This window comes from Macaca mulatta, chromosome 1, assembly GCF_049350105.2.
Source record: "Macaca mulatta isolate MMU2019108-1 chromosome 1, T2T-MMU8v2.0, whole genome shotgun sequence".
Classification (NCBI taxonomy): domain Eukaryota; kingdom Metazoa; phylum Chordata; class Mammalia; order Primates; family Cercopithecidae; genus Macaca; species Macaca mulatta.
The window spans coordinates 54,013,805-54,039,643 of NC_133406.1; the positions used below are offsets into that span (position 1 = coordinate 54,013,805).

Here is a 25,839-nt window from a genome sequence, read left to right on the forward strand (position 1 = left end):
TATTTCATTATGTTTAGCATTGTGCTGAAGATAATGGGCTATTGTAGGGTTTTTAACCCTACTTCATCCCTCAATATCTAATTAGACTTGGACAAGTTAAAGTTCCTCATTAGTAAACTGTAGATATTCTGTATCTTACAGGATTTCTGTGGTGAAATAGACAACACACATACATCTTTTATTAGAGGTTGGCAGTCAGTTATTGAAAAAACATAAGTTGTTTTTCTTATTATGTGTATCATCTTAGTAGTAGTAGAAGTAATATCATTAAGGATAAAAGGTAAAGAAGAAAAATGAATTTCTTAGAAAAAATTTAAAGTGAGACTTATCTGCTGACACCAGCAAAAAATGTAACATTAATAATAAAAGAAGAAATAGAGGAGGTCAGGAGCCTTATCAATATGAAAGAATAAGCTCCCAGTAAATTGTCCTTGCATATGACAACTTAAAAAATCTGTAGAACAAGCATATAAAGGCCCTAGTAAATCAACTAAAGTAGGCAGAATTTAGAGGAAAATTAAAACTTGGAGGAAGTATCTTGCATGTCATAATTTCCATGTTTTTGCTGCTGTGACCTGAGGGCAGCTTTGCTTACCACAACCGCACAAGTGGGCTAAAACTCCAGAGAAAACCTGCCAGAACAACAAGAGAATGGAGCCTGGAGCAACCAGAGCCACCAGAGACAGGAAAAGGGAGAGGCAGCAAAGAGAAACCACAAATTCTGTGAATGAGTGTAAACAACTTTGGCTGACCTCTGAACCATGAATGCATGGGGAAGCATAAAAACAATCCGAGCTGACATTTGTGAAGCATTACCAACCCCAATGGTGATGGAGTTTTCTTTATTTTGAGTTTAAGCAACTTAGCCTGTGCTAAATTGAGAGCATTAACATTCTTTGGAAGAATACAGTAGAATCCAAGGCTCCGCAACATAACACAATATACAAAATCCAATGCAATATTATTTAATTCGTGAATTTCCAGAAAAATGTGACCTATTTGCATGGGAAACAAACAAAATGATAATCAATAGATGGTAGCTACTAGACAGTCTGAGATGTTAGAATGAGCAGAGAAGGAATTAAAGCTTCTACTAGAACTATGATCAGTAACGTAATGAAAAACATGCTTGTAATTAAAAAAGAAAATTTCAGCAGAGTAATAGAAAGTATTTTTAGATTAAAAAGCCGAAGTTTATGAAAAAACATATTCACTATATGGGCTTTGAAATAGATTGGGAATGACAGAAGAAAGGAGTCAGTGAACTTGAACATAGATCAATAGAATTTACCCAATTTGAAAAACAAAGAGAAGAGGTAAGGAAAAGGTAACAGAGTTCAGGAACTTGTGTAACACGGTAAAAAGGTCTTACATAATATAATTGAATTCACAAAAAGAAAACAAAAGAGAAAAAATAGCAGAAAATGATTTGAAGAAATAATGACTAGAAACTTTTTAATTTTGTAGAAGACATACACTTATAAGTTCAAGAAAATTAGCAAAATCTAAACTATATACATAAAAAGATAATCACGCCTAGCCACACTGTATTAAAACTGTTAAAAAACAAAAATGAAGACAAAATCTTGATAGCACCCAAAGAAAGAGTCATATGGCCAAGGACTCTCATCAAAAATCATTAAAGCCAAACCACCCTGGAAAAAATTCTGAAGTTTAGAATGAAGGAAAAAAAGCTATGAAACCAGAACTTTGTATCTAGCAAAAACTCCATTCAAACAGGAAGGTGAAATAAAGGACTTTTTAAAATAAAGAAATCTAAGGATATGTACTGCCATTGGAATCACACTACAAGAAAAGTTTATGAAAACTATGTAAGCTCAAGGAAAATGATAGCAGGGAGAAAGAACTTCAGAAATAAAACAAGAGTAACAAATGCTTAATGTTGTAGTGACTATAAAAAACATTTCCTCCTAATTTCCATAAAATATATAATCTGAATAAAGCAAAATTTATAATATTGTTTAGTGTAGTTTCTAATCTATGGATAAATTATTACATCTAACAACAATAACATGGGACAGTAGAAAAGGAATAAATGCAAGTTTATAATTTTAACAAGTGGTATAACAATGACACAAATCTGATATGAAGCAGTAAGAATGTGTACTGTAATCCCTACAGCACTCACAAAAAAGAAAAAAAATTCAAAAGGCATATCTAAAAAGCCAATAGGTATACTACATTCAATACCTTACAAAACCAAATAATAAAAAATGTGGGAAAGGGAAAACAGGAACCAAAATCAGAGGAAACAAACAGAAAACAATTTAGATAGAGCTATATCTAACCATATTAATAATGACATCAAATGCTAATGGACTAAACATGTTGAAACACAAAGATGTAGATAGCAAGAAAACAAACAACTGAATTTAAAATGGGCAAGAGATCTGAACAGACATCCGACCAAAGAACATATACAGATTAGAAGAATGAAAAGATATTCAACACATGTCATTAGAGAGTTGCAAATTAAAACAGTAAGATATCACTAAACACTTTTCATAATAGCTAAAATCTAAAATGCTGAAGACACCAAATACTAGAGAGGACATAGATCAACAGGAAGTTGCATTCATTGCTGGGAAGGAATGCAAAATGATACATCAATTTTGGAATACAGTTTGACAATTTCTTACAAAAGTAAATGTACTCTAACCAAATAATCCAGCAGTTGGGATACTTAGTATTTACTTAAATGAATAGAAAATGTAGGTCTCTACAAAAACCTGCATGCACATGCTTAAAATAACTTAATTTATAATTACAAACACTTGGAGGTAACCAAGATGAACTTCAAAAAATGAATGGATAAACCGTGCTACATCCATACAATGGAATATTCGGCAATGCAAGAAATACACTATCAAGCCAAGAAAAGACATGCAAAATCTCAAATGCATATTGCTAAGTGAAAAAAAGACAATCTGAAAAGGCTGCATAATGCATGATTTCAACTATATGTCATTGTAGTAATGCAAAATTATGGAGATAGTACAAAGGTCAGTGGTTGCCAGGTTGGGGAAAAGAAAGGACGGAAGGATGTATAGGTAAAGCAGAGAATAGTTTTAAGACCCTAAAAATATTCTTTGTGATATGATAATGGTGAATGTATGTCATATTACATTTATCAAAACCCACAGAATATACAATACAAAGAGTGAACTCTAATGTAAATTATGGTTTTTAGTTAAATAATTTATCAATATTGGTTCATTAGTTTCAACAAACATGCCACAATACTGGAAGATAAAAATGGGAAAATGGGGTGTAGGGGGAGAGGAGTGTAAGGGGTGAGATATGGACATTCTCTATATTTTTTGTTCCATTTTCTCTGTAAACCTAAAATGGCTTAACAATAACAACAAAAAGTCTAGTTTATTTTTTAAAAAGTAAGTGAGAAAAGCATGATCTGTAGAGTCACCAACATTGGGCTCTAATCTTCACTTCAGAGCTTACAAAACACATGAGTACAGGGAACTTACCATGGATCTGATTCTTCTTACAGAAGTTTTGGTTATTGTATAATGGATGTGTGCAACTTGCTTTTCTTCTTTATCTTAACCCTTGGCAACAGTTGACTTGTAGACCACTGGCTCCCTAAAACATCCTCCTTTGGCTTATCTGACATCACACACTTGGTTGTCCTTTGACATTCTTATCCCAAACCGAAATCATCTTGCTACTGGTAGTCCTCCCTTTTCCCAAAGGAAAATACTACCAGATGCTAAATCATCAGCTTCTCTGTCTCACTTACCTTACATTTAGTGAGTTCTCAAATCTTGTTGATTATGCCTCTAAATATTGATCTAATAGATTCCACTTTTCTCCAGCACCAGTGCCATAACCTGATCTAAAAACTTATCACTTCTGGCTTGGAGTAAGGGCAACAGCCCCCCAGTCAGCCTATCTCAAGCTTTATAACATTTTTTCACTAATTCTGTAATGTTATCAGATGAAGTTTTTTTCCAACCAAAGTTCTTATTGTTAAAATCCTATAGTGGTTTCCTTTGTTTCGGCATCAAATTCAAACTTCTTAACAAGGCGTACAACAACCTTTATTAAACTTTTCCCAAACTATTTCCTCAGTCTTTGCATTCTTCCACCTAGTGATAATGCACATTCTCCACTCAGATAACCAGCATTTCTCACCTAGGACCATTTGCCAAGAACATTCTTTACTGGTTCAGCCCTACTAATGCCTCTCATCCCAGCTAAAACGTCACTTATCTAGGAAGCCTTTTCTTCTAACTGCTGGTACACTAGGATAGATGATGCTACTTGATCCCATTGTATTCTGTAAACAATTAACCCCATCTAACATTTAACATTTTGAAAAGTTGGTCCTCAGTAAACTATAAACTTTGTGAAGGCAAGGGCCATGTCTACATTTTGCTCACCCTAGCTTATTCCCAGAACCTAGCATTCATTTGCATATCACAGGTGAATAAGAAAAACAATATTTACTTCATATCGATAGTTTGAACATTAAATGTGATAATACAATGAGCATTAGGCATATAGAAAGCATTTAGTAAACATTTCAATTCAATGCCTGAATACATGGGATAAAGTACCTATTCTGAAATCTTCCTTGTTTTATTTGTAATTTATGCCCTCACAAAACAGAACAAACATCAATAATTTCGAGTGGATCATTAAGTGAGGAAAAAGGAAAAGAGCTATATAACATGGCATAAATATCACATGAGAAATACAAAAGAAAAATTTTCCTAATACAGATAATGAAACTAGCAAAGAAACATGATTTCACTTCATTTTTTTCTAAAAGCAGAGGATAAGATTGATTTTTTTTTTTTTTTAATTTTCTTGGGGACAAATTCATCCTTAAGTGCTCCATATTTCTAACCATAGAGTAAAATGTTTATTGTGATAACTTTAGAATAAAAATGCTGTAATAATAAAGGTAGGTAATTTGGGACACTATCACATCATCTGGATGTTTATTGCTACTGTGAAACAGAACATTTTACAAAAAGTCAGTTTGCCTAAAAATTAAATTAGTGAAGAATGTCTCCATAAAATTCAACTTAATAAATTGTACTATCTAAAAGATATTGATTGTTGTTCTGAGGACTTACAATAAATAACTTTACCTATGGCAGGAATTATTTTACTGAAATCCAAAGAACCCATTAAAGAACTCAGACATTTTAGATGAAATTTTATACATGAATTATTTACCTATCCATAAATTTATAATTTTTATTGGACTCTCAATTAGAGTCTGTCACCTAAAAGTGATAAAACATTGGTTTGATCAAAGGCATCAGTTTCCTTTCAATTTTTAATTTATAAAATCCATCTGCAGCACTTGAAAATTGATGTATTTACCACACATACTTTGAGTATATCTTGCTAACTTATTCATTGGACACTTTATTTTTTAAGATTACTAGTATATAAAGTGAAACTGAATTGTAAAACTTAAAATAATACATGTAGATAGATTTGTCCAAAATTTATAGGTGATTGAGCAAACTAATCACAAACACTTATAAAGAACAAAAAAAGTCTTATGGCAATCTGGAAACAAACCTATCTTGAAAACATTCTAATGTATTGTTGTATAAACAATTCTTGCCAAATGTATTCCTTGCCCAGAGAGCAATTTCTTCACAGAAATCCCTATGAAGGCCTCACAGTAGATTGGACTCAAAAGCACCTTCAGTTCAGGGTCTATTTTGTTCATAATTAGAACATCCAGGTCTAATATGTAGACTGTTAAAAAGTATAAGGTTAGATTACATATACATATATCAGGTAATATCAAAAACTGAAGGTAATTCTGATACAGAGGATCCATAGTATCTATCATCTATAACTAATTGACCTAACTTTATGACTGAATTAAGAAAATGGTACATTTCATTGTGATTAATTGTAATTGATGTCTTCAGAGAAGTAGGTTTCAAATATGGTACATCTTTATTTTAAATACAAAAATAATTCAAAAGTGCTCTTAAATAAAAATACTTTAAAAGAAAACAGCCAAAATCACTAAAAAATACTCTACCATTAAAATATGTTGCTGCATTTTACAATAGAATAGCTGGCTATTAGAAAGTAGAACATCAGGCCAACTAGTTGTAGTCTAATTAAACCAACCTATAGACTCGACAATGACCTAGTCTTCATGAACAATCTACACTAAAGTCAAAAAACAAAAAAATTAAAAGAAGACTTGGTCTAGCATTCGGGGCCTCAGCATTCAAACTTGTATGGCTGTAAATATAATTTTGTCCTCCTGCCAAGTTTCAGCAGAAGGGATTTAACAGTGTATCTGGGACTGAAACATTACCTTGGGTTCTAGTTTTAGGAAAAAACGTCCTTGCTTTTTCAATGATCTCTCAGGGACTGTAATTCTGATTTTGATTCCCACTCTTGTGACTGAAAATGTACCACTCCTTACAGATACTTAATGATAAAAACCTGCTTGCCTGTCGGAATCTCCATATATATTATCAAAATCTTACCAGAAATTTTGGGACTTGCCAATTCAAAAGCTTACTTTTTGTTTTTCCTTGTAGAGTAGCTAAACTCATTTTGTACTCTTTCTGAAAGCTGAAGCACTGTATTGTTTCCTAGTCCTTGGTCTGAGTTAGAGTAATTCATCCAGAATGATACACGCCTTAAATTGTATGTTTTACTTACTTAAATCCTCTCCCAGGTTTTGAAGAAAACTTCCCTCAACACCAAATCCAATTCCAGATCTTAAGCCTCTTGAATTTTCCCTGATCTAGTTACTCAATTTAACACAGTCATGACCACACTATCCAAAAACCTCTTGAAACTCACTGGTATACAAATGTCAAATGAATAATAAAGTGATTCGTAAAGAGGTCAGATTATCTTGACAGCGTGTAACTGAAGTCCAGTGATGTACATCTGTCAAAAATTTACCAAAAATTATTTCTGAGTGTACTGAAAACTCAGTTATATTAGGGATATCAAGGTATCTTTTCAAGTTTAAAATTCTGTGATTTTTGAGAATGGTAAGGAAAATATTTTTGAAAACAAGTCACTAACCACTGGGTTGACTAAAGACATAAATAAAATTGCAAAATCTCCCAAAAGAATCTAAGGTACATTTCATCAGGGAATGACATAGTACAGATGATTGTGTGCTTGTTTCAGTGCCTGAGGTGGATCTTCTTAAAACAAAACATAATTGAAAAAAACAGTGAAAAAGTTTCCGTAGCAAGCATTTTATTTCAGCTCTTTTCTCATGCTGTCAGAAGGGTACATGAAGGGAAATCACTGAGTGCTTGGTGATTGTTTGCTTTCTTTTCTAAGATACCATATGTTCAAAAATGCATGTAATAATCAAGAATAAATATGTCTTTGACATTTAAGAGGAAAGTCAGCAGCATGAGCCGGGAATAAAAACATTTTTTTTTTCAGAGTTACAACTTAAAGCCTTGGGAGTCAAATACCTAAGATGCCTCAAAGTTTCTCCCCTCAGCGTGAATAAACAGACAGATTTCCTCCAGACTGTAGGCCTCTGACCTTTCTTTACTTAGAACGTTTATTGTAGAAAATTTTCCATTATAAATTCTTTCTCTGCTCCTTTGGGATGTGAATCTTCCCTCTGCCACTTGCCAGTGTTTCTCAAGGGCCCGGAGCCTCCCTCTGCCCTGATAATCTCAACTGTTATTCACTAAGCAAATGGAAACAAGAAAAATCAACTTCCACAAGCTCTTTTCCATGGGGCCACAAATATACCTTCATCTCTATCTATATATACTCTTTTCCTGTTTGTTAAAATAGATGAAAGTTTTACACCCTTATCCAAGAAAAACCTTCCATTCCTGCATAAGATCACCTCCTATTATGTTCTTTCATGACCAATTTTGGTAGATATTTACCATATTTACTCACCGAAATCTTTCCCACTAAAAAAAAAAAAATGAAAAAAGGAAAAGGAGGAAACAAAGCTTTCATTGATCAAACATTACCCATCAGTTACTGCCCGATTTCATTGCGCTCATGTACAGAAAACACTTTCAAAGTCCATAATTGTTGCCTCCAATTCCTTTTTCCTATTAAATTTTGAACCTTTCCAATATAAAAATTTAAAGATACGAATTTCTCTTCAGATGCTTGTAAAGCTGCATTCCATACAATTTAATGTGTTGCATTTTCATCATAGTTCTTCTTGTTTTATCTTTTACTCATGGGTTGCTTATGGATGTTTTGTTTTATTTCCAAGTATTTGGGTATTTTTCAGCTGTGTTTTTATTATTAATGCCTCATTTAATTCAATTATAATCAGAGAACATATTCTGTAGGTTTTAAATTCTCTGCCATATCTTTTATGGTTCAGAATATGATGTATCTCTGTGAATGTTTCATGTGTGCTTGAACACTGGAATTCCATTTTTTAGTGTAATATTCCATATGTCAATTAGATCAAGCTGGTGACAGTGTGTTCAAGTTTGTTATAAATCTACTGATCTACTGCCTTTTTATATTGATTGATAAGATAGAAGTGTTGAAAATTATAAGACAAACTGTAGCTTTTTACCCCTCCTTTCAGTTATGCCATTTTATACTTCATGTATTTTGAGAGTTTTCTTTATATATATAGCACACACACACATTTAGGAGTGTTATTTTTTTAATGCACTGATCCTTTACTCAATACAAAGTATTCCTCTTCATCTTTGGTATGAGTTCTTGTATATGAGTTTTCTTTGCTTAATATAGCTACCTTCCACTTATGTATGATTAGTATTTGTGTAGTGTATCATTTTCATCCTCTTATTTTTCTATTTATCCCATCTATTCTTTGTTCCCTTTTACTGCTGCCTTTTGCATTAAATACATTTATTGTTCCACTTAATCATATAGGTTTTTAAAATCTTTATTAAGGGCCACCCTAAGGTTTATAACATACACCAGTATATATTACACCCATCTTTCAAATAATGCATAAAGAATCTCACTATATTATGTTCCGTTTTTTCAGTCATCATGCTAGAATGTCATTCATTTTACTTGTTTGTTATAAATCCCACAATATTGTCATTATTTTTGCTTGAAACAATAAATAATATTTTTTAAATTTCAAGTTATATTTACCAACATATTTATCATTTCTAGCTTTCTTAATTTTTTTCATGTGAATCCAGAGTGTCATAAGACATCATTTCTATTTGCTAAAGAACTTTCTTCAACTTTTTTCTAATGTAGATCTGTTGGCAGTATAAACCAAATTTCCTTTTCTATTCATCTGTTATTGGACACTGTTTATTTTGATTTCTTGGCTATTGTGAATAATACTACAATGAACATAGGGGTATAGACATCTCTTCGGCATGTTGATTTCAATTCCTTTGGATGTATCACAGGAAGTGGGATTTCTGAGTCATATGGCAATTCTATTTTAGGTTTTTGAAAAACCACCATATTGTTTTTCATAGCTGCTTCACTATTTTATATATCCACAACCAGTGGACAATGTTTTGAATTTCTCCACATCACCATCAACTCTTTGTATCTTGATTTTGACAACAATCCTAAGAGATATAAGGTGATATCTCTTTGTTGTTTTGATTTCCTCTCCCTGATAATTAATGATGCTGATCATCTGTTCAAACATGGTACTTTTTGGCCACTTGTATGTCTTCTTTGGAGATATTTCCATTTAAGTCATTTGCCTACTTCTTAATCAGCTTATTTCCTTTTGTGTGTGTGTGTGTGTGTTTGGTTTCAGTTTTTGCTACTAAGCTATAGAAGTTCCCTATATAGTCTTGAAATTTATCCCTTATTAGATATATGGTTTGCAAATATTTTCTCCCATTCTTCGGGTTGTCTTTTCACTTTGATTTTTTCCTTTGCTATGCATAAGTTTTTCATTTTGTCTAGCTGGACATAATACCACTTGTCTATTTTTTATTTTGTTGCTTGTGCTTTGGTGTTATAACCAAGAAATCAATGCCAAGACCAAAGTCAAGTTTTCCTCTGTTTCAATTTTACGATTTCAGATCAAGTTAAAGTCTAATTTTTTTGTGTGTGTAGGATGTAAGATCTCAATGTCTTTTCTTTCCTTCTTTTTGTTCCTTTCCTTCTTTCTTTCTTTATTTTCTCCTCTCCTTTCCTCCCTCCCTCCCTTCTTTCCTTCCTTTGTTTCTTCCTTCCTTCCTTCTTTTCCTTCCTTCCTTTCCCTTCTTCCTTTCCCTTCCTCCCTCCCTTCTTCCCTCCCTCTCTTCCTTCCTTCCTTCCTTCCTTTCTTTCCCTTCTTTCTTTCCCTTCCTCCCTCCCTTCTTCCCTCCCTCTCTTCCTTCCTTCCTTCCTTCCTTCCTCCCTTCCTTCCTCATTGCTCTCTTCCTCCTTCTCTTCCCACCTTCTGTTTTTCCTTCCTTCCATCCATCCTTTCTTCCTTCCTTCCTTCCTTCCTTCCTTCCTTCCTTCCTTCCTTCCTTCCTCCCTTCCTTCCTTTTTTCCTTCTGTTGAAGAGACTATCCTTTCCACATTGTGTATTCTTGACAACCTTGTTAAAGATCAGTTGATTATATATGCATAGGGTTATTTTTAGGGTCTTTATTAGTCTATATGCATGTATTTATGCTGGTATCATATGGTTTTAATAACTATAGCTTTGAAATATATTTTTAAATCACGGAGTGTGATACCTCCTGTTCTCTTCTTTGTTCTTAGGATCGTTTTGGCTATTCTGGATCTTTTGTGGTGCTATATTAATTTCAGGATTGTTTTTAACTATTCCAGTTAAAACAAAAAAAAAAGGCCAGTGAGATTCTGATGGAAATAGTGAACACAGGACGTCTTTCCATTTTCCATTTATTTATGTCTCCTTCAATTTCTTGGAACAATGTTTTGTAGTTTTCAGTGTACTAGTCTTTCACCTCCTTGATTAAGTTTAATTATAAGTATTTTATTCTTTTTGAGGGCTATTGTAAAAGGAGTTATTTTCTGAATTTCCTTCTAATGGTTCATTGTTAGTATATAGGAATGCAAGTAATTTTACTAAATTGATTTATTAGTTCTAACAGTTAGTTGTTTTTCTGGAATCTTTATAGTTTTCTACATAAAATATTTACCCCTTATCCACAGGGGTGGGGGATATATTCCACGACCTTCAGAGGATGCCTGAAACTGTGGATATTATCAATCCCTGTATATACTGTGTTTTTTACTAAAGATACACTCTTATGGAAAATTTTGTTACATGATTTTTCTGAGTATATTGAGATGGGAATATATTTTTAAGTTCTTTATTCCATTAATGTGGTTTATCACAGTTATTAATTTTAGTATGTTGAACTATTTTGCATTCCATGGATAAATTATACTTGACGATGATGTACGAGCTCTCTGATATGATGTATGAGCTCTCTAATATGCTGTTGTGTTGATGTGTTCTATAAATAGTGAACTTTATGATTATCTTAGGTTAATCTTAAATGATTTTTAATTCATGATTCAATTTATAATGTCTGTCTTTCAGAACATTTGATATGCTCTCTCCCCACCATATTTAATACTTTTTACTAACATTATACACATTTATTTAATGTCAATTCTTACTAGTACATAAGATGTCACTTAGGACTTAATGTCACTTCTACTAGTAGATAAGCTCCATGAGAATGAAAATGTTTTACTGTTTTGTTAATAACTGTATGTTCAGCTAGTATGTCAGTGTTTGGGGTACAGAATACTCAATAAATATTTGTTGAATGAATACTAGAAAAGAAGGAATCATATTTGAAAATGGAGATAATGTTATACTGGGGTGCTTTTTCTTCCTTGTACAGAATACTATGCTCAATTTGGAGTGGGTGGCAACAGATTACATCAGTTAGCCTCCTAGAAATTTGAAGCTAGATAAACTAAGACCTGTAAACATATGACAAGACAACAGAATAGTGAGTGGTAAAAAGGAGCTTTACAAATAAGTTAGCAGCCCCCTACCCCCCAGCACACACAAATGTACAGTATGGTAATCAACACATAAAATATATAGCTGCTTTTGAAAATTTTGAGTAAAGCAACACAAAAAGGAAAAAGAAAATGTAATCAAAATGATCACTGGGTCTTCAATAAACAATATGTTCATACTCATGCAATTCTAAATGTTTATTGAGTTCGACACTTAGAGTCATCAAATAATGGCAGACGTCCTCATTTTGTTTAGAGAACAAAAGGTAAATGGTATCAGTCTTCAAATGCACAAATGTAACTTCAAAAATGAAAATTGGGAAATGAAAAATTGAGATTGAAAGTCAGAGGAAAAAAGAGGTCAGAAAATGTCATTTTCTTACAGGGCAAGGATATAAAGTAGATTAATAATTTAATAGATACAAAGTTAATATATATTTTTAAGGGATAAACTAGGATGGAAAGGAGTAGAACAGAGAGCTGATACCAGAAACTATGTATATATGTCATTCTTATTATAATATTTAAACAGTAGTACCACTTTTATTTTCAAATATGTATGCCACTTGAATAATAAGCTAAGCTATTATCAACGTGGGGAGAAGTTTGTTGTAAAGGTAGAGGTTTGGAATTTGGACTAAACTGGGTAAAATTTAGACTGTCACTCTGGGAAATCTATTGAACATCTCTCAGACTTGGTTTTCTCATGTATGAACAAATTGTGGTATTAAATGACATAATATGCACAAAATGCTTGACCACATGAAAGTGACTTATTAAATGTCAAAAAAAATGGATCTTTTTTTCCATTTTTTATTAATTGGACTTGAAGAAAAATGAGCTAAAATATGTATATTAATAGTAGAAACGTTGACTAAAACTACAACCCTAAAAAATTGCAAGATTTTTGCAGATAATTAGCATTATGATGTTATAAATCTTTATTTTTTTCTTTTTTTTATTATTGTAAGTTCTAGTGTACATGTGCACAACATGTAGGTTTGTTACATATGTATACTTGTGCCATGTTGGTGTGTTGCATCCATCTACTTGTCAGCACCCATCAACTCGTCATTTACATCAGGTATAACTTCCAATGCCATCCCTCCCCCCTCCCCACTCCCCATAATAGGGCCCGGTGTGTGATGTTCCCCTGTCAGAGTCTAAGTGATCTCACTGTTTAATTCCCACCTATGAGTAAGAACATGCGGTGTTTGGTTTTCTGTTCTTGTGATAGTTTGCTGAGAATGATGGTTTCCAGCTGCATCCATGTCCCTACAAAGGACACAAACTCATCCTTTTTTATGGCTGCATAGTATTCCATGATGTATATGTGCCACATTTTCTTAATCCAGTCTGTCACTGATGGACATGTGGGTTGATTCCAAGTCTTTGCTATTGTGAATAGTGCCACAATAAACATACGTGTGCATGTGTCTTTATAGCAGCATGATTTATATTCCTTTGGGTATACACCCAGTAATGGGATGGCTGGGTCATATGGTATTTCTAGTTCTAGATCCCTGAGGAATCGCCATACTGTTTTCCACAATGGTTGAACTAGTTTGCAATCCCACCAACAGTGTAAAAGTGTTCCTATTTCTCCACATCCTCTCCAGCACCTGTTGTTTCCTGACTTTTTAATGATTGCCAAATCTTTAAATGTAACCATCGTATAAAAAAAACTGGGCATCTTCTTTAAAAAGCATATGTCATGTGCTTTATTGTTTTTAAATAACATTAATCTAGAGTAGTCAGAAAGCATTTTGATCACAGCGAAATTACACTTAATAATTTTTCTAAATAATTTTGGCCATTCAAAGAAAAAAGAAAAATTTACTGAGTCATCTGCTATGGCACTTTCAAATTCATGATTATTTACTGTTTTTCTAATAAAGAATACAAAATTTTATGTAGACATACATTTATTTTTTGTAAAATATTGCTAATTCCACAGCAGAGTATTTGTAGTGCTTATTATTTTTGCATTTTAATGTTATTCAGAAATTCCCCTCTCCAATCAGAAAAATATACACAGACCAATTCTGGGACTGGCAGTGTTTGCCTAGTTTTAACACTGTTGTCATCAAAACAACAAAATAACTTATTCAGTTAATTTTACAAATTCAGCAATAATAATTCAATATGTACTTTTTAAAAATATTGTGCAATCAATGTTTTTCAAAAGCTGTACCATGCCAAGGATCATAATATATGTAAAAAAAGATTTCATAATGTGTCGGATTGATTTAGAACAACATTGAGGAAAATTGCTTCAAAGTTATGCTTAATATTAACAATTCAATTATACAGATTTAAAAAATATGTTTTTACATGTAACAGATTATTCTAATTCAAAACACTATAAAAAACTACGTTATACTCTGTACATTACAATTCTAAGACTTGCAGTATTTTCTAATAGTCAGAAAATACTGCAAGATTAATCAATTAAAAGTAATTTTTGGAAATGCTCTAACCAGAAATAAACATTTAAAAATTTATTCTAAATCTGTCTTTCTTAAGGAATCATAAACATTTCACTAATTAATTTCACAATGTTATTCTTAGAATAGAGGCTATGGGAAGAAAAAGAAATTTGCTCAATCTTATCAACCTAACAAATATTTCTCCAAGATTCCATGTAATTGACCTGATGTTGTGTATTGCTTTTGCAAATAAAGTAAAAGTTTTGTTTGTTGTTGTTGTTGTTCTCCTTAACTGTGTTGGTAAAGTGTAAAATGTTCCTGTTTATTCTTACTAGTTACTAGTGGTTTAAACACAATTTTCAACCATATTGAAGAGTATGGAGCCTAGGAATAAGCTTTGATTGTTATATCTTGTAAGATGGAAAGAGAATTTCCCCTAAATAATTCTCCATAATTTTTCCATATGGTTCAACTATTTAGTGTGAGTGAGTTTAAGAAAAGGGAGACCTGACAGTCTTTAGACAAGTCAGAGTATTTTTTTTTTTTTTTTTTTTTTTTTTTTTGGAGACGGAGTCTCGCTCTGTTGCCCAGGCTGGAGTGCAGTGGCCGGATCTCAGCTCACTGCAAGCTCCGCCTCCCGGGTCTACGCCATTCTCCTGTCTCAGCCTCCCGAGTAGCTGGGACTACAGGCGCCCGCCACCTCGCCCGGCTAGTTTTTTGTATTTTTTAGTAGAGACGGGGTTTCACTGTGTTAGCCAGGATGGTCTCGATCTCCTGACCTCGTGATCCGCCCGTCTCGGCCTCCCAAAGTGCTGAGATTACAGGCTTGAGCCACCGCGCCCGGCCAAGTCAGAGTATTTTACATAAGGTAAGAACATACTATGATTCCAGGCCTTCTGACCCTCCCAACACACTGGCTGTGTACTGGAAGCACATAAAATGACAGTGACACTGGCTTGATCATATTAAGGGCCAATGTCAAAACATTTCATTTTCTTCTAAATGAATATCCAAGAAAAGTTTACTGCATGTGAAATGATTCAGTTGTAGCAGGACTGTTTAATCACAAAGGAGGAATTGGTTATTCTCTTCAAGAACAACTTACTTGGGGAGAGGCAACTAAAAGAAATTATCTGGACCAAGCTCTCCTGTATTCACCATACAGTCCCTAGAGAATGATACAAACAAAACAAGCAGACCTCGACATTGTGAAAACTGGAGAAAACATGCATTTATTAACTTTGGAGGAATCAAAGAGCAAAGATTTCTACTACCCTGATTGAGTTTACACCAAATGCTGGAGGAGGAGTAGTGCCGCCGTTTGAGAGAATTGTTTAATCAACCTCTGTATAAGACATAATGTAGTGTTTGCATCAGCAACTATGCCAGATCCTTCCTAAGAAACAATACATTAAATGGGAGAATGTTAATTACCAAGCAATGTGGTGTCCTCTATGCTAACACTGTTAGCTACTTAGCATAATGAATAATTTGTATACATCTTTATTTGAATGATTGTGCTCACCAATATACATATAAATGGTTTTAAAAAGACGTGAATGATACAGCCTATTGTTGTGTCCAGATATAAGCACATTAGGAATAGTCTGCTTTCTATTTTATAACCAAGTCCCTCAAACCTTCTTTCTCTCCAAGGGCTGTAGACACTTCCATGAGTCCCTGTACATCCAAACGTAAAACAATTAAAAGAGATTCCAGTCTTTGCCAAAGTAGCAGAGATATTGTACCGCTCATGAACATGAGTTTTTCTTCCTTACCCTTTCTGTCTATCAAGACCTAAAACTACCCAGTAACCAGGACTCAAAGGCACTCTCTTGTTGTCCCTTTGTTCAAGATGCCCCAATTCTGACACTGACTTCCCTGGTAGGTTTTTAAAAATTTACTTGTTTTCCTTTTATAATAGTCCCCCTATCCACAGTTTTACAGTTTTGCCTTCCCACAGTTTCAGTTACCCAAGGTCAACTTTGACAGAATAATATTAAAAGGAAAATTCTAGAAATAAACAAGTTATATGTTTTAAGTTACATGCCATACTAAGTAGCACAAAATCTCACTCCCTCCCACCCTGTCCCACCCAGGACGTGAATCATCCCTTTGTCCAGTATGTTCACACTATATATGCTTCCCACCCATTAGCCACTTACTAGCCGTCTTAGTTATCACATTGGCTCTTGAAGTATTGCAGTGCTTGTGTTCATGTGGCCCTTATTTTACTTAGTGGCCCAAAGTGCAAGAGTAGCGATGCTGCCAATTTGGATATGCCAAAAAGAAGCCGTCAAGTGCCTCCTTGAAGTGAAAAGGTGAAAGTTCTCAAGTTAAGGAAAGAAAAATATCATATGCTGAGGTTGCTAAGATCTATAATAAGACCGAATCCTGTATCCATGAAATTGTAAAGAAGAAAAAAGAAATTTGTTCATACTATATATAGGTTTTGGTACTATCGGTAATTATACCAATAATTAGCATCAATTGGGGATGTTGGAAATTATTCCCCGTGGATAAGGGGGCTACTACTCTACCTACTGACCCCTCTCTATTCTGCTAAACTTTTCACAGCTATATATGCTACCTGTTTTACTAAACAGTTTTTCCGAAAGTATAACAGCTGTTGAGTTCTACCTATTTTATGAAGCTTCACTTGGCATGCCTTATATCTTCTCCTGATTCACAAGTAAAAGTAAGACAGAATAATTTAATTAGTAAGTTTAGATGAAAGTTGAATTTAAAAATATATAAGTATCCATCCCCTCAATCATCTATCCTTTGTGTTACACATAATCCACTTATACTGTTAGTTATTTTTAAATGTACAATTGAATTATTATTGACTATAGTCACTGTTGTGCTATTAAATAGTAGGTCTTATTCATTCTTTCTATTTTATTTTATACCCATTAACCAAGCCAATCTCCTCATCACCACTCCCCCACTACCCTTCCCAGCTTCTGGTAACCATCCTTCTACTCTCTATATCCATGAGTTCAATTGCTTTGATTTTTAGATCCCATGCAATGTGTGCCTTCCTGTGCCTGGCTTATTTCACTTAACGTAACTAAATACATCTATTATATACCCACAGAAAAAAATTTAAAACAATATTAATTATCTATAGCAGAGGTCAGCAAACTATGAGGGCCTGGAGAACAAATCCAGCTTGCCACTTTTTCTTGTAAATAGATTTTTATTGAAATACAAAAAAAGTACATATATAAAAAATACAGGCAGTTGAACTGCAAATTTACTCATGTTTATACTGACATCTCAAGGGTTACATGAAACTCATGTGACAAGAAGCCTGCTTACCTCCTCACAACTAATGGCGCATTTTTCAGATTAATGAATTTTTCCTAGACCAAGGCATATTCTAAATCACATTTAATTAAAAATACTATCAAACCTATGCAAGTACATAGTCTAAAAAGACAAGTTCCATAACATGTAAGTGCAGCCTCCTCTCTCCTTCCTACTCTCACACCATATTTCCACTCCACAGAGGCAGTCCCTTTACAGCCCCAAAACTAGGTATTCTCTTAACCTCCTTCCATATTTCTAACTGATTTTATTATTATTTCCTGCTTTTCAATTTAAATTATTATCTACCAGCTTTCTATTATGAAACAAAAAGGTATATCTTTCTTCTCATCCCTCATTCTGAATTTCCCTTTTCCCATCCTTTGAATATACAAGTCATGAGTCACTTAGCGATGGGGATAAATTCTGAGAAATGCATCATTAGACGATTTTGTCACTGGGCATAGACTGGACTTACAGAACCTAAATGGCACAGCCTAGCACGTACTACGCTGTAGGGTATAATCTATTGATCTTAGTCAACATCATCACCGACATGTAAGCTCTGCACTGCTAAGTTTCAACAGCTATGATGTCACTAGGCAATAGGATTTTTTCAGCTCCATTACAATCCTATAGGACTACCATTGTATATTCAGTCTGTCACTGAAATGTTATGTGGTGCATGACTGTAGTTCAATAATTTTTTTAAAACCAATCTTCAGTGTTTGCATTATTATGGCTGTTTTTCATAATATGGCATGTTGAGTGCTATAATTATATTTGCAATCTTGAGTGATCTGTTTTCCTTTCTAACTGTCTCTTTTGACCTTTGTTAGTTTTCTAACCACTCGTTACTAATTTAGAATCTGGCATGCATTAGTCTGCTTGGGCTACCATTAAAAATATACCCCAGATTTGGCCGGGCATGGTGGCTCACACCTGTAATCCCAGCACTTTGCGAGGCCAAGGCGGGCAGATCACCTGAGGTCAGGAGTTCGAGATCAGCCTGACCAACATGGAGAAACCCCATCTCTACTAAAACTACAAAAATAAATAAATAAAATAAAAATAAATAGATGAATAAATATTTTAAAATTGGCCAGGAATGGTACCTGGAAGGTGGAGGTTGCAGCGAGCTGAGATCGAGCCATTCCACTCTAGCCTGGGCAAGAAAAGCAAAACTCGAGTCTCAAAAACAACAACAACAACTACAAAAACAACCCAGATTCTATGACTTAAACAAAAGACATTTATTTTCTCACAGTTCTGGCAACTGGAAGTTCTAGGACAAGGTCCCATCATAGCTGGTTTCCTCTGAGGCCTGTGACATTGGCCTCTTCACCTGGTTACTCTGTGTAGACATGCACTCCTGATATTTCTGTATATCCTATTATTTTATTCTCCTCTTTTAAGGACATCAGCCATATTAGATTAGAGTCTACCCTAATGGCTTCATTTTAACTTAATTATCTCTTTAAAAGCCCTATATCCAAATACAGTAACATTGTGAAGAACTAGGAGTTAGGGCTCCAACAAGTGAAAATAAAAGGGGAGACACATTGCAATCCAAAACACGTGACCAGAAGTGGAAAGCTGTTCTCAATACACTCAACCACATCAGGTAACACCAGCTTGGTCTCCTCCCCAGAGGTGGCCTTCCCGAAGTTCTCCACTCCCCACAATGGTCTGACTGCTGGCACTGAGAGCCTGCTGTTTAGGGTCCACTTCCACCATTAGTATGGAAATTTTCATTCTCTCCTGTGGTGGATCCCCTGAAGCTACTTCTCTTTCACTCACTCCTTGTTTTTGGTAAACACATCTTCCAGCAGCTTCCAGAGAGTTGTGCATTCTTTAAAATCTTTAGTTTATATAAATAACTTCTTTTTACCTTCTTACTAGACCAAACTTTTGCCAGGATACAAAATTCTAAGTGAAAAAATATTTCCTTTCAGAATGTTGAAAGCATTGTCCCACTGTCTTCTGCCATTACTGATGAGAGGTCTGAAGACATTCTAACTTTCCACCCTTAGTTTTGAATATTTTCTTTTTTCTCCTATTTTTCCTCTTCCTCATATGCCTTTTCCTTTTTACTTTGGCTTTTCTTTTGTTTCCTTCTTCTTGACCAGCACAGAACTTCTCTAGTCCTAATTGTATAATGACTGGGCCCTCTCAATTTGACAATTTCTGTGTGGAAAATTTGAGTGCATTATGTCTTTCATAATATTCTACCCCAGTGTTTCATAAAATCCCTTTCTTAAATTCCTACTATATTGATATTGCTTCTCCTTAGCTACCATAATTTTCTCACCTTTTAAATTCTTCTTTTACACTATTTGGTTTTATTGATTATTTTATTATTCTTCATTCTTCAATGTCCTTAGGTTTACGTTCTAGGCTTTTTATTAAATTATTCATTTGTTATGCTAGATTTAATTTCCAGGAGTTCTTTCAGGTTCACTGAATGTCTTGTTTTGTTTTGTGATCTAGTCTACTATACTTGTTTTATGTATGTACGATATTCTCATATAACTAGGAATATTTATTAAATATATATTTTAAGATTGATTTCTTTTCCCAGAACTATATGGTATTGTTTGTTTCCTCTGAGTTTCTCTTTTTGTGCATGTGTTTTTTGTTTGTTGCTTATTCCTTCTTGTTCTTGTTAGAAATGTCCTCAAAGCCCTGTGTCTGGTGTCTGAATACAAGTAGGAGTTAAGCACTCAAAAGAGATTAGTATTTGAGTGTAGGCAGAGAGCTTTCTTCATATAGATTTTATTTTAGAGTTATCAATTTTTAATATTGCACTAGGGAACACCAGGTTTCATATCTCTGCACACACACACACACACACACACACACACAGAGGCACACACTTTTGATTGATTGATATAAGGCATTTTATCTTGTGTTGAATCATTTCCCCTGAGGAAACTCCTCCAATCTTGTGTCAACATCAATAGAGATACGGATCAGGCTGTAACAGTTCTCAGAGGCATTCACTGAGGCAACTTACTCTTAATTCCCTTAATTTTAGCATGGTACCTAGACTCTTAACTGTAGGTGGTGTTTCTGAGTAGAGAGTATCCCTGGATCAAATTATCCAAAACTCTTTTACCAGGATTAGGAAAGTAACCTGCAATGGATATGTAGAGGGGTTCAGAGAACTTACTTTTCTTACAGACTTATAACCAGTATTCATATATTTAGTCATACATATAACCCTACATTCAGAGACATCTGGTACCTCTATTTTCTGAGACTGTTGAGGTTCCGTTGCAAAAAGCAGCTTGCTGCTAATTTGTTTCCTGTCTCAACTTAAATTTTTACTTCCTTCACTGTTGCCACTCATCCATCTGCTTTGCAGCTTGCAAAATTATTATTAATATAAAATTAGTATTTTCTCATCTACCAAATCTGTTGTCCCTATAGGTGTAAATCTTCTTACTCATTTCTTCCAATTTAGTAGTGTCAGGAAAAAAAAAAAAATAGAATACATTTGATTAACTAAAAGCTTCCAAATTCACATTATAAAGGGTACCCTAGAAGATATTATGTATTTATTTCCTAATGCTTACACCTCCCTTGTTACACAAAGATAGTATACATACTGAAAAACTGAAAATATTTTAAAGCCAAATTACCACTCGAACGGGCACAACACTCACAATGACATAAGTCAATCAATTATAGAAACACTTGATTATCTTCAGTTCAAATTCATTTCTTCGGTAAATATGTTTGGAGTACCTACGACGTTGAACCAATTAAAAGACGATTAAAGTAGTGCTTAAATGAACTGATGAATCAGTCTGATCTGAATTCAGGTAGTAATTGTGAAGAAAGCGGGGAGCTTTCTTTTATATATATATATATATATAAGAAAAAGTATATATATATATAAATATATTTCAAAAAAATTTTTAAAGTTTTCCATTCATTTTTTGGTCTACACTCTTTTTTTTTTTTTTTTTTTTTTTTTTGTATTTTTTAGTAGAGACGGGGTTTCACCGTGTTAGCCAGGATGGTCTCGATCTCCTGACCTCGTGATCCACCTGTCTCTTAGCTTCTAGGGCTGCCAAACAAAATACCACAAGCTGGATGGCTTAAACAACAGAATTTTATTGTCTCACAGTTCTACAGACTAGAAATCAGAAATCAAGGTGTTGGCAGGGTTGGGTCTTCCTGAGAGCTGTGAGGAAAGGATCTGCTCCAGACCTCTCTCCTTGGCATGTATATTGCCAAATTCATGTTTACATGGTGTTTTCCCTGTATACATGGCTGCCTTCAAATTTTCTCTTTTTATAAGGACACTGGTCATATTAGATTAGTGCCTATGCTAATGGTCTCATTATAAATTTATTACTTCTTTCAACACCTTATCACCACATAAGTTCACATGCTGAGGTACTAAGGGTTGGGACTTCAACATAAGAATTTTGCACGGCCACAATTCAGCTAATAGCTGTCACTCCAAATGAAAGATGAGAAATCAGTTTAAAATCTTAGACATAGATAAGTAGTTTAGGTAAATTAGAATGAGGACAACACAGAGCCTGCCCATTCAGAACTTACAGTCCTAGATTAATGTAAAAGAGTATGCCTATTAAGTGCTCCAGAAGAGAATAAAACATATACCTGAAAGACTTATGCACATTTTGCCTTTTCCCAGTTGCTATAAAAACCACCAATTGTTCTCATATGTCCACACACCACAGATAATGGCTACAGATGGAGTCAATGGCTTATAAACACAGGAGATAGTAGAATTTACTGAACATAAAATAATGAAGCACTTTTAAAAGTAATAAAATGAAAATTTTAAAATACAGTTTATACCATTATTTGCTTTATACAATTTAATTTAGTTATAAGTTTAATAGAACTGTGGAACTAAAAAATGCATCATAAATATCATATAAGCAAAAGGTTACCAAACTGAAATGTGTTTCAGAATTACCTGGGGAGCTTTTAAAAATATAAAGATTGTTGATTACCACCCCAAATATCTTGAATAGAAGGTTCTCAAATGCATATTTTTAAGAAACTCTCCAATTGGTTCTAATGCGTGTTCCATCTGTTTTGTCTTAAGGTTGAAAAAACTGAGGCCACTTTAACAAAACTACAACTCATAAGACATATTTAATTACAAAAAGGGGTCTAGTTCTGTTTATATATGATTCATTTTGACCAACAGATTATGAGAGTATTTGTAGAAACTATTTGAAAAACACTTTTGTTAATACAATCGATACAACTGTTCTTAAGGAAAAGGCAGCTCTGTAATATTTGTTTCCTTTTAGTAAAACTTTAAGGTCACCAATACTTAATGTTGGCAGATTTTTAAAAACTCAAATTTAAAAAAATATTTTAAAATGGAAAGCACAACTTACTAAAAGAGATTTTAGAAACTTACAGATGATGTCCTATCCACTTCACAACGGCTACTGAGAATAAAACAGGCCTCGGCGTCATCCATCCTAAATACAGACGGAAAAACAAAATAATCACACACTGAAATATCTACACGTTTTCTGAAAAATAGAATTTAAGTCTTTAGTCCATATATTGCACAAAATGTACATGTAGACCATGTGTATCCTTAAGCTTAAATGAAAGTTGAATTTCTAGTAGATCTTAACTATATCTGACTCTGAAGAAAAAAAAATCTGCTACTGGGTTGTCTATTATAACTCAATGTTTTATGACAAAAGTTAATAAAAGTCAAACTTGATTCCTTTTTACTATTAAATGTATTTTATATGCATGCTTTGAGTAAATTAAGGGGATATATTGGTCTTTATTTTATGACTAATCGTATTTTAACTGTAATGTCTGAATCAAACTAAGAGGGGTGGAATACAGCTTCTCTGTATTCATAAGTCAAACTCTACTCTGTATTTATACTTCCTGGAGATCATTCATCCTTTCCCAAGCCCCTTCCCCTCATGCTAGGGTTCAATATTTCCTAAGTTTAGTGATGAAGACACAGTATATTTTAGTGTTTGATACATGATGTTCCAAAAGCACAGGAATGTTTATTTTCAAAATGAGGAATGATTTATCTCTGTGGTTCACTGTGATAAAGTAAATGTTTTCCAAAAAAAAATTTTCTATGAAGAGGAAATATAAAAGTCTTTGAAATAAGACCAAACCAAACAGTTGTGGGAAGATGTTGCGCCATGGTTATTAAGATAATACGAGTGTTGGATAACTTTCTCTAAATACCATTTTCAACGAAGCAATTCAAAACTCATGCGACTAACCTATGAAACTTGTTTGGAGAATCCTACTCCATGCTCTATGCATAAGGAATTGCACTGAAAAATGTATTAGTTTATATTAAATCCCAAATCTTTTATAGGAAGCTAAGATTGGAAATGAACATAAAAATGGATACTGCGTCACTCTTATTTTTTAAAATAGCTTTTTGAGTATGACCAGCCAGCTACCTCTCTCTCTCCTTCATTCCCTTCACTTTTCCTTTATTCCCATGGAGGAATTCTTCTTGTAAATATGATTGCTTTTACCAAGAGATCATTTTAAGACTATTAGTAATAAATTAGTTATATTAATCCTAAATAGTATATAGCTTAGATACTAATAGCTATACCAATAACTCAGATAAATTTGTTAGATAGAAAGAAGCCTCCATATATTACACAAATTCATATTGAACATAATATGAATATTACTCATGCTTATTGTGTGAAGAACTTAGCTGTCATACAATAAATAAGGAATATTGATTCTTACACCAATTAATACAAAGATCTAGATTACAGTAGTATCTAAGCGTCTATTTCTCTAGCACACCCAAATAATGAGTATAGATAGCAAACTCTAAACACCTAAAACCAGGGTTTACCTGATGTGCTGGGAAAATCTGATGACTTATAGAACTGTCACATGTACACTGACCACAAATATATTTAATCCACCTAAAAGATGAATATACTCTCAAAGAAATGTAACTTTCCAATTAGGTAACACTCATTATATCCTGCTAGTTTTTCGTGATGTTTTTGTTTCAGAAGTTAAATCAGTGAAAAAATACTCCATTAAATTGACTTCATTATATATAAATCAAAGGTAACATCAGAGTTCCTGACTAGGTATCTAATCATCATTTGAAGGATTATGCAGCACAAAGGAGTCTGGAAGTCTGTTCCACAAAACAGTTGACTTTTCTTCTGTTCTTTTCCAACCCCCACTAGACACATACACACACACACACACACACACTTGCAAACACGGTGAAGACAGGCACAAACACACACCCACTCGTGCACACTCAGGTTATCCAGGAAAGAAAAAAAAAGAATAAAGCACTTATGATATTCAATTCAGTGGGGAGACTTTTAAATCTAGAAGGGCATGTAGGGCAACTCAAGGATAAACATGAAGACATGTTTAAAACTTTAAAAACAGCAGAAAATATTGAGCAAAACCACTTTTGTTGAAGACACCTTCCGGCATCTGAAACTAAGGACATTGTTTTGCAGAAACTCTGTTTCCCTGGTGTCCACACTCTGCTCAATAATACTCACACTCTGCTCATATGATATAACTCGTTAACTTGTGACAAACGTTTAAGACCATGTCACCTTTAAGACAAATTGCCTGGTACATGCACAAAAAGAAGAGGATAGCTAAGTAAGACCTGTCACCTTTCTGATTCCTCTAGTCCACAGCAACCATTTTGTCTCTGACCCCAGGGAACACAAGTGCTCTCTGTCCAATACATAGTGCAAGGTCTTTAAAACGTAAACCCTAACTCACACTGCACTGGTATGTCACATCATATTTAGCCCACAATTTTTATATGTGGGATAAAAACAGTATCCAGGGATTTGGAGACTACTCTCACAGTGAGTCTAGATGCCTCTGTGAATCTCTGACAGCTTAAGATAATTATACTGGGCCACTTTTCTCATTGTGTTGTGTGGTCACAGTCTGCTGAACAATTCTGCCTTGAGATGAGGCTGAAAAAGAGGAGTAAACACACTGATTTCACGATACATTTTTAACCTTTTAGTTTGGCCAGCAGAGGGACTAAGGCAAAAGTCTACACTCAAACATTAACACATCTTGCAACACCGAAAATTGCTAAAATTTGGAGGAAAGAGAAAATATTAAGTCACTCAAAACT

At 33.9% G+C, this 25,839-nt stretch overlaps 1 protein-coding gene across 4 annotated transcripts in view; it reads right to left on the reverse strand.

Moving 5' to 3' along the window:
- Nucleotides 1–25,839, reverse strand: part of KCNT2 (potassium sodium-activated channel subfamily T member 2) — a 399,597-nt gene that overhangs the window by 186,135 nt on the left and 187,623 nt on the right. For all 4 annotated transcript variants that reach the window (XM_015120935.3, XM_015120925.3, XM_015120914.3 and 1 more), the window contains exon 12: nucleotides 23,104–23,167. In XM_015120935.3, coding sequence (XP_014976421.1) covers nucleotides 23,104–23,167 — 64 coding nt within the window. The remainder of the gene's footprint in view (nucleotides 1–23,103; nucleotides 23,168–25,839) is intronic.